The sequence below is a fragment of the Primulina eburnea genome, chromosome 8 (genome assembly GCF_022965805.1).
Source record: "Primulina eburnea isolate SZY01 chromosome 8, ASM2296580v1, whole genome shotgun sequence".
Taxonomy (NCBI): domain Eukaryota; kingdom Viridiplantae; phylum Streptophyta; class Magnoliopsida; order Lamiales; family Gesneriaceae; genus Primulina; species Primulina eburnea.
Window position 1 is genome coordinate 15163959 of NC_133108.1, and position 10434 is coordinate 15174392.

At 37.6% G+C, this 10434-nt stretch overlaps 1 protein-coding gene and 1 long non-coding RNA gene across 3 annotated transcripts in view; one reads left to right on the top strand and one right to left on the bottom strand.

Annotated features, from left to right (window-relative positions):
* Positions 1-10206, bottom strand: part of LOC140838901 (uncharacterized) — a 32230-nt gene extending 22024 nt beyond the window's left edge. Inside the window, exons 1-4 of one of the 2 annotated variants that reach the window (XR_012119679.1) lie at positions 10077-10206; positions 9837-9981; positions 9220-9728; positions 9026-9114 (exon numbers count right to left, since the gene is read on the bottom strand). This is a non-coding gene — a long non-coding RNA (uncharacterized lncRNA). Of the gene's footprint in view, positions 1-8934; positions 9729-9836; positions 9982-10076 lie in introns of those variants that run through there. The other variant, XR_012119678.1, reaches the window with a different exon arrangement.
* On the top strand, positions 9226-10422 carry LOC140838900 (transcription factor MYB80-like). Its single transcript, XM_073205516.1, has 3 exons — positions 9226-9358; positions 9453-9582; positions 9707-10422. Exons 1-3 carry the CDS (start codon positions 9226-9228, stop codon positions 10410-10412), a joined length of 969 nt encoding a protein of 322 aa, XP_073061617.1. The 3' UTR covers positions 10413-10422.
* The last annotated feature ends 12 nt before the right edge of the window (positions 10423-10434 follow it).

The window sequence follows — 10434 nt, forward strand, 5'->3', positions numbered from 1 at the left end:
TTCCTAAGCGCAGAAGGTGTATTTTGTAAAAAAAAATTATATATTTTTTCGATTTTTAATGTTCGTTCATTCAGTCTATGTCTGACAACTTCACGTGAAAGGTGAGGTTCTGAAAAATCACGTGAAGACCAATAATTCAAATAAGAATCGAAGTTATACAGTCTTTTCATTTCTTCTCCTATATAATTGATGAAAAATTCGAGGAACGAGGTATCAACTTTCTCTTAAATTTTCTCTCAATTTTCATTGACAAAATGTCTAACATCGACGTACTCTTATATTTTGGTGGTAATGTAATTAGCGATAATGAATCGATTGAATATAGAATTCCATTTGTTAGACCGATACGAGTATTACGATCTATTAATTTGATGGAGTTAGTTGAAGTTGTGCATAAAATGTTCTAGCGAATTTTTCTCTGAAGATGTCAACAAAGTATTCATTCATGGAGAGGGCATCTTGGCATGATATTGAAGTCAATCTCGTTGATGACGATGCTTTACAGTTCATAATGCAATGTGATAACATGTATGTTTTGCATCTGTACGTGGAAGAAAATTCAATTGAGCTTAATGTTGGATTTGATGATCCTGAATCTTACGTTCCACATGCATCCGATTCAGGTTTTTATAACCAACCCGGTACGTCTACATATGATAGTTTCCAGGAGCAAGAATCTTATGTTCCACAGGTTACTGAAGGACTCGGTAATATGAGTTTCGATGATGTAAGTGGGCCTTGGGATCAATATATAAATGTCTCGTCGGAACAAAATAATGCTACATATTGGCCGAATCCAACATTAGATACGAGCGCTCGTTGTCCGGATCAGGCCAATAATGATGATATTTGGAGGACTGATTCCGAACCCGATATGTCATACAACGAGTCTGAAGAAGAAGAAGTGAATGTTGATGATTAAGTGAATACTTTTACAAATCCTGATGAGGGGACATCATCTCGAAAATCACCACGTGACACATTACAGAGGCAGACCGTACCATTTCTGTCAAACACTTCTGAGATGCCATCATTTTTCAATAAATATTTTGGTGAAGAGCCTCATGATTTTGTCGATAGAGGTGAATTATGCATCAATATGTTATTTAAAGATAAAAATAATCTAATTGCATCTATCAAGGATTATTCAGTCAGAGTTGTCAGGCGTGAGTACCGTGTCGTGGTTAGCACACGCAGTTTGTGGAAGTTACGTTGTAAAAATAATTCTTCTACGGTCATTTGTCGACGGGGACTTCGCGCTTCTTTGAAGGCCAAGACTGATTATTGGAAAATAACAAAATATGGCGGGCCTCACACATGTATATCTACCTCTGTTGGTATAGACCACAAGAATCTGAACAGTGATATGGTGGCACATACGCTATTGGGAGTTGTTCGTTGTAATCCTTCGTATGAGATTAAGTATATGCGAACAATCAAGTTCTACCGCTAGCATTCGCTACTGTGGATGAAGAAACAACAGATTCTTGGAAATGGTTCTTGGTGAACGTAGGAAGACATGTTGTTCGTGGTGAAAACGACGTGTGTCTTATTTCTGATAGACATAAGGGAATCGTGCGCGCAACTGCAGAGATACCATATTTTCAACCTACATACGGTGTGCATCGTTTTTGTTTGAGACACGTGTGTTCAAACTTTAACGCTAAATTCAAAGACGTGCATCTGAAAGATTTATGCTGGGCGGCATGCACACAAAATCAAATTTTTAAGTTTGAATCAATAATGGAGGCAATCAATCATAAAAACATTTTGGCGCACCGATATATGGCTAGAATTGAGAAAGAAAAATGGAGTTTGGCTCATGACGGTGGTTGGCGTCGTTCGGTGATGACAACCAATATGTCGGAGTGTTTAAATAGTGTGTTGAAGGGTGCTCGTGGACTTCCTATATCTGCCATAGTACACTTTACACTTATGAGGTGCGTATAATATTTTATTGAACGTGTGAGTAGAGGTGGTCGTATGGTTCAGGAAAATCAGCTGTGGTCAAATTATGCATGTCGGATGTATGACAAGTGGGCGAGAAAATCTAATGAACATCGTGTTGCCAAATATGATGTACGTGAGCAAATTGCTTCGGTTGCAACTGTAGGAAGACCAAGTCGTGTCCAACATATGCAGGTGGTCAAGTTATCAACGAGTGATTGTTCTTGTGGTAAATGGACGATTTTTGGCATACCATGTTCTCATGCTATTTGTACTGCAAAGTGGCAGTCGTTGGAACCCACGACACTTGTGCAGCCATGGTATAATATATCTGAGTACTTAGCGACTTACGAAGGCAGATTTCAACCTCTTGCAGATGAGCGTTACTGGGACCCTCCAACTTTCGAATTGCACCACGATCCTGTTAGACGTGAAAGAAGAAGAGTTGGTAGAGATAGAACAACTTGATTAAGAAATGAGATGGACACAACTGTTTCTAGACAGAGACAACATTGATGAATTATTTTGTTAAATTGTAATAACAGTTGATCTGTTAAATGAGAAATAAATTCTTTACCTCGTGTTTACTTTGTTATTTTTTTTATTTCATGTGCAAAATAAAAAAATGGTTTATAATTTTTTAAAAAATTTCGTTTAGTTTTTTTTTTTAAATTTTTCTAGCGAAATGCTCTCGCTCGGACGCGAGGGATGCTCAAGTTACCGCTCGAGTGCGAGGTGCTCGGGAAAATTTTCCAGAGCGCCTCGCGCTCGAGCGGTTTTTTGTTACCGCTTGGGCGTGAGCTGTGCGTTGGAAAATTTTCCAGCGCACCTCTCGCGCTCGAGCGGTTCGAGCGGTAACACCGCTCGAGCGCGAGGGGTGCGCAAATTTTTCAGCGCACCCCCGCCGCTCGAGCGGTAACTTAGTACCGCTCGAGCGAGAGCTTCCCCCATCTTTTTTTGTTTCCCTCTCCCTTTCCCTTTCCTTTATGTTTCCTCTTTTCCACCCATTTCCTTATCTCCTTATCTCAAATCCACCATTCTCAAAATCTCTCTCATTTATCTTTCCCCTTCCCCTTCTCCTTATCTCATTCTCAAAACAAATTCTCAAATTCTCATCTCATTCTCAAACCATCTCATCTCATTCTCAAAACATGGCACCCAAGAAGGTGAAAGGTAATCCCGGCTCTTCTTCTTCTTCTTCTTCGTTTGATAGAACTAGATTTGTTAGTGATGCAGCGCAGGCGCGGTATGAACATGCCAAAATTAATAGAAACCCGATTACCGAGCGGGGATTTCGTAGACAAAGAGAAGATCGATACGTTGGGCCTCTTCTGGGGTTGGAGAGGCGCAGATGGGAAAAATTTGGAACTCAACCGAGAGCGGCGGTTGTATTGGTGGTGCGAGAGTTTTATGCAAATGCGGGTGAGAGGACGGATGCCAAGGTCTTTGTTCGAGGTAAACTTGTATCATTTGACTCGGGTATAATCAATGTTTTTTTAGAAACGCCCGAGGTCGATGATTCCGCCTTCCAGGCTTTGGTTGCTAACCCTGATTATACTTTGATAATCAACACCCTGTGTCATCCAGGGGCGATATGGAAACCAGTAGGAGGGTCACCAAGTTGTTTTGATGAAAAATATCTGACGGCCGATAATGCTCTTTGGTATTTGTTTTTGGCGAGGAGAATGATGCCGGTCTCACACAAAAGTGAAGTACAAAAGGAGTGGGCCGTGGTGCTATATGCTTTGTCTCAGGGTTACCCAATCAATGTGGGAAAACTTATCAATTCTCAAATTTTGATGAGCGTTCATAACAGACACATCGGGCTTTTATTTTTTTGTATCATATCAGAGTTGTGTACAATGGCAGGGGTTGTGTTCCGTGATGATGAAGAGTGGCTGCAACCAATGAAGCCCATTTGTGGACAGGACTTGCAGCGGAAATACGCTAAACGACAGTTAGACTTCAGGACGGATTAGGGAGATACAGGTGGATCGAGTACCGCCGCCCCGTGTCGAACACAACCCCACAGACGGTCCCTAAACGACAAAGTAGATGAGATGTTTGCCTTCATGGCTCATCAGGAACAAGTTAACTTGAACCAAAATGAACATCTCGGATATATCGAGTCCATGATGCAGACAACGATGGTCGAGAGGGGTGTTGACCCAGTGACAATCCATCCACCTCCTCCGTACATTCCTCCGTTCAATTTTCAATATGACTATCAGCCGCAAGGGAATGCAACAGAAGTGCCACCACCAGATAATGACGAGGATGAGTAGTGATCAACGATTCATGATGCTAGCTGAATTATGTTGTTTCATCTTAACTTTCGATTGCGTATTTTCTTCTGTTGAGTTGTGTAAAATTTAAAAAAAAATTGGAACGTTTATGTTTATATTTTTTATTTCATCTTTGTTTATTTGTGTTATTTTTCCTGCACTTTTATTCATCTTACCTTTCGTTTATTAACACTATACTGTAGAAATAATAGAAATTTTATATTTACAATTAATTAGCAGAATCATCTTCATCATTAAAATGATACAAATGGCTTCCTGTTCCACAATCAGGTGGATTGCGTCTTCTCGTCCATATCCGCAATCCTACATTTTCAGGAATTTCCTCATTTGAGTAACCTTGATAAGTGATAGGGAAAATAACATTCCTCAGTGGTCGAGTGTCATGCACAATATGCTGAGGTCCAACGTTAAGCAAATTCGTGAAACTTTGTGTGTTCGACCAAAAAGGAGTCTGAAAATCAGTTTGATCAAACGGACGAAAATCACCAAACTTTGGATCACTGAAAAAATCAGGTTGAGTATTAGAGGTTCCTGCAATATTCAATTCAGCTGACGTAATAATCTTAGAGTCTCCTGCAAACCCACTTGGTTGCATCGTCAGTTTGCATCGATCGCCCGTGTCGCACCCCTTTACAAACATGTCTGAGCCGATTATTCCACAACTCAATTGAATTTTTATGATACTATCTCCAATCGGTGTTTCGATGTCTTATTCTCGTGATATTATGAATATCGTCATTGTTGACGGCAGACCCAAGAATTGATTGTCGTCTCCGAAATTGTCGCATTACACGATTAGGACGATGCATCTCCACGATGTCAAAGCATATAAGGGGACAAACACATCGCCATATTTTGTTGTCGTATGAATCAATCAAAACAAAATAGTCTTTGTGTCATCAATATTACGTATTAACATTTTATAATACCTCATTATTATTCATACGATCTAGAGAATCACTTATTATTCTTACAGAATGTGTTGGCGAATGTGTGTAACTAAATCCATATTTCCACCTACAATTATAAAAAAAAATAAATTACATATCAACAAAATAGACAAGATATATATGATATTACCACCATAAATTTTAAACATTACCGTGTACCATTTAGAGAAACTGGAATGAAAGCATCCGAATCAACGTGAGGTACAACTAATGTTAACCCATTTCGATCGGGGTTAACAAATTTAATCCTGCTCCATGCCCATATCTACTTATGATAATAAAAAAATTAACAAATTTAACCAAAATATTATGTTAAATATTCACATCACATTAATGATACATGTAGGACATATAAAGTTCCAGCCATTGTAGTCTTCTCTACACGTGATGCGTTACACAACTCACGGTATAGAAATGCTAAAACTGCACTACCCCAACTATAAGACTTCACGTTATCAATATCTCGTAGCAGTTGCAAAAATATAAGTCTAGCTGACCCTCCTTGGTAGTCAGGGAACATTATTCCTCCAATAATCATTAACGCAACACAACGAGTAAATTTCACAACATCTACTTCTGAAGTTTCATCATTAACAAGGTTAGATATACTATGATTGTGTAGTGCAGTCATAGACAGATGACCACCTTTCAAATATTTTGATGCTGGCAAAAATCCCAACATATACAAACAAATGCGTTGTCATTCCTCAACTTTATGTGACACATATACTCCAGTTATTGTTTCACCATCAATTGTTAGACCCCAAATTATTGAAATATCTTGTAATGTCACTGTTGTTTCACCACAAGTAAAATGAAACGTGTGTGTCTCGCGTCGCCAACGTTGAACAAGCGCAGTAATCAAATGATTATCAATAACTTGAGAGCCACATTCTAAAACTCCATAAAAACCCATATGATTTAAATATGCGAGTACACGCCTGTGTAAATAATTATCAATATACAACTTCCAAATCAAATGGTCTGACCTTTTCACTTTGACAATATCATCAACTGTTAACGAAGACACGCTTGATGACATATGTGTCGCTTGTAAATAGAGGACACTGGGATCTTCTGGATTTTGATTATCTGCCATTCTGATCTATGCTCTAGATATTCTCAACTTCGTCAAAAAAAATTTCGGTGAGGAATTGAGAAACGGATGAATGCGAGAATGAGAGATTAAAGATAAGAGGAAGAAAGAAGAGGAGGGGAAGAACGAAGAAGGAATCGGGTAAGATAAGGATTGGATGAATGGAGTAGTGCCGCGTGACACGAGGAGGACCGTCCGCGTTTACCAAGCACAGATTGCATTAGTTGTGCAACCGTTTTTTTTTTCAAATTAGTTTTGAAATAAATTTTAAATTTAAATTAATTTAAAAAAAAAACCCCCAACACGTCGTGAGCCCATGTTAAAACACCTTCTCTAAGTTCATGTAACTACTTCATATTTACCGATTTTTTATGAAAACTGTTAAAAATTTCGTTATATCTCATCATAAGCCATTTAAAATAACAATATTCAAACCATGTGGAATAAAGTATCACATCTTCTTATCAAAACCTTAAATAATAATAATAATTTTAATGGTAATAATGAGTTGTTTTTTAAATAAATTTAATTGTAAAAGCAAGGCGATTTCGTGAAATTTTTAAAAATAATGCAAAATATGAGAAAAATCGAGAAATGTGTATTATTATCATACAAACACATATACATCATGTATTCATTTTCTTTCAAAAAAATAAAAATAAAAATAAATGTGACATTTTTTAAAAATATTATAGTTGGATCGGAATAATATTTGTTATAAAAAAATTCTATTAAAAAATTCGATCGCAACCGATTTTATAAGATCTGCTTAATTTTATCCAATGGGTTCGATTGCAAGTTCCATTCTTCATCTCCTAAATAAATCGACTTTTAGTTCCTCTTAAAAAGGGTTCGGTCGACCCTACTGCCCGCAGGGATCGATCCAACGGCTCGGATTTTTCCGAGTCAATTTTTTCTTTTTTTATACAGGGAGATGGGCCCGGATCACTCATGTGGAGTGATCTGGGCCGTTCATTGCCCGTAGATGCCTGCACGGGCAGGGTGAAACAAGGGTTTTTTTTTTAAAAAATATTATAAAATAATAAAACCATTATAAAAATATAGCAAATCTTAAAACTTTATAAAACTATGGCAATCCGGGACTTACTGTCCCGGATTCAAAAAAATCTTTTTTTTTAAAAAAAAAACAGAAAGCGGGGGCTCGGATTTAAAAAAAAAAAATAAAAGTAGATCGGCGACGGTTTGGAAATTACCGTCGCTATTGGCCACGGTTTAAAACAAACCGTCGCTATTACCGACAGTTTTAACCAAAACGGTCGCTAACATAATCCGTGAACCACTGTCCCGGATTCTAAGAAGCCGTGCGTGTGTTTTCTTCCTCTAGGTAGAAATGCGAGTATTCTTTCTATCATTGTCGAAAATAATTGTTCCTCGTATTCATTCTCGCCACTTATTTCTTTCATATGATTTATACATTCAAAATCAATCTTTTCTACTTCGATCATATATTAATATTATTTGTTTATTTTATGGTCTATTTCATTTGAAGAGATACGAAGATGTAATTTTTAATTTCGTTGATAATATTATAATTATATATTAATAAGTAATTTTTTGTGTAATTTTTTTTATAATACTTGTCATTTATTTGTGTAATTTTTTTTTATAAGACTTGTCATTTATTTCAGATATTAGCATCGTCCGTTGATATTATTACAAGTTCCGTATAATTACGTCTGAGAAGGTAATTTAATTAATTTTTGAAATATTTTGTTTGTATTATTTATATTATATTAATGTAATTATAATTTTGCTCACAAACATTATATGATTAAGTAAAAAAGATGGATTTTGCATGTATAAATCATATGAAAGAAATAAGTTGCGAGAATAAATACGAGGAACAATTATTTTCGACAATGATAGAAAAATACCCGCATTTCTAGCTAGAGGAACAAAACACACGCATGGCTTCTTAGAATCCGGGATAGTGATTCACGGATTTGTTAGCGACCGTTTTGATTAAAACCGTCGCTCGTTTGTTTTAAACCGTCGCTAATAGCGACGGTAATTCCAAACCGTCGCCGATCCACTTTTATTTTTTTTTAAAATCCGAGCCCTCACTTTCTGTTTTTTTTTTAGAAAAAGATTTTTTGAATCCGGGACAGTAAGTCCCGGATTGCCATAGTTTTACAAAGTTTTAAGATTTGCCATATTTTTATAATGGTTTTATTATTTTATAATATTTTTAAAAAAAACCCGTGAAACAAACCCCTAAAAAGACAGTTGCTCAATGTGAAACATAATTAGCGGTTGAAAAGAAAACCTTTGCAATTCGTAAGTCAAAAAAAAAAAAAAAAAAAAGCGGCGCACACTCGGTCTACAGAGGGAAATAAAACCCGACCATGTACTCTTGCAGGAAACCTTTGCAATGCTAAGGAAAACATGATTATTTTATCAAAGAAAGACGACCATGATTTTTTTGCAAGAAACATGATGCAACAGCAACCTTGGTTTTCGGAAAATCTGTAAAAATCCCTGTTGTTTTGTATGATCTAATCTGTAAACCACCCAACCCACCTTTCCTTGCCTCATGTTATTGTTACCTCAGTCAACCCGGAAACAGATACACACATAAAACATTCAGAGAGAGAGAGAGAGAGAGAGAGTTGACCAGGCGTCTTGCAGGTGAGCTACCAGCCTCTTCTTCACACGAGCAATGGGGAGTTGAATTCTTTAATAAAATCATTCAGTTTTTGTGTATTTGCAACTCCACCACCGTGCATACGTTCTTTCTATTTAACTACTACTACACGTCCAGTCCACAGTGTGATATAACACCAAGAATCACCAACTGACGCCGCCATGTTTAGTATTTCATCTCTTTAGAATAGAATATACATCCGACTATATTAAAAAGTTCCTGTCTGAAAATCATATAAAGTAGTTGAAATCATACTGGGAAATGGGTAGAATTCCATGCTGTGAAAAGGAGAATGTCAAAAGAGGGCAATGGACTCCGGAGGAAGACCAGAAACTGTCGTCCTACATTGCTCAAAATGGAACTAGGAACTGGCGTCTCATTCCCAAGCATGCTGGTTTTCCTCGATCTTGATTTGATCAGAATAACATTACTACTCTTCAAAGAAATTTATCATGCTGGATGATTCATTGATTCATATTAATTTCCAGGCCTTCAGAGATGTGGGAAGAGCTGTAGATTGCGATGGACTAATTACCTCCGTCCTGACCTCAAACACGGGCAATTCTCAGAGGCAGAAGAGCAGACTATCATAACCCTTCACTCGGTCCTCGGAAACCGGTAACATCGAACTCAGAAAATAGAGTTCTTCAGCGATTCATACAATTAAATTTCGTTTTTTATTCATCGATTTTATATGAAAAGTTCTCCTGACGGTAGGAATTGCTTACCTTGTATTAAACAGATGGTCTGTAATTGCTGCCCAGCTGCAGGGACGCACAGACAATGATGTTAAAAATCATTGGAACACCAAACTCAAGAAGAAGCTTTCCGGTATGGGAATTGATCCCGTCACACACAAGCCATTTTCTCACCTCATAACAGAGATAGCCACGCTTCCACCACAACAGGCTCCAAATTTGGCTGAAGCAGCCTTAGGGTGCTTCAAAGATGAAATGCTTCATCTCCTCACAAAGAGACGTATCGACCTCCAGATGCAGCAATGTGGAACAGCTTCATCTAACCACAATATTTGCATTAAACCCGAAGATAATAAAGATGATACAATTGAAAAGATCAAATCTGGGTTGTCAAATGCCATAAATGAGCCTGACTCGTTTCCAATAAATAAGCCTTGGGACCCTATTGGAACAACTTCCGTGAATCTCGATAGAATTTTCAACACTCGTTCAGGATCAGATTCTGGATTTCGCTATGAACTAGCGTTTTTTGGAGATCATGGGGATGTATCTCCATGGAGCCAGAGTTTGTGCACTGGGAGCACGTGCACTGCAGGGGACCAGCATGGTCATTTGCATGAAAACCTCGAGGATGAACAAGGGGAGAACTCTGGAAGTAGAAAAGAAACAAGAATTGGATCCAATATTTTCAACTCAGACTGCTCCTTGTGGGATTTACCATCCGATGATTTGATTAATTCTATGAGTTAGGAAAAATGGGGCAAGAATATAT

Coding starts and splice junctions, on each gene's coding strand:
- LOC140838900 (XM_073205516.1), top strand. CDS start 9,226: ATGGGTAGAATTCCATGCTGTGAAAAGGAGAATGTCAAAAGAGGGCAA. Junction 9,359..9,452: donor TCTCATTCCCAAGCATGCTG/GTTTTCCTCGAT, acceptor ATTAATTTCCAG/GCCTTCAGAGATGTGGGAAG. Junction 9,583..9,706: donor CACTCGGTCCTCGGAAACCG/GTAACATCGAAC, acceptor TGTATTAAACAG/ATGGTCTGTAATTGCTGCCC.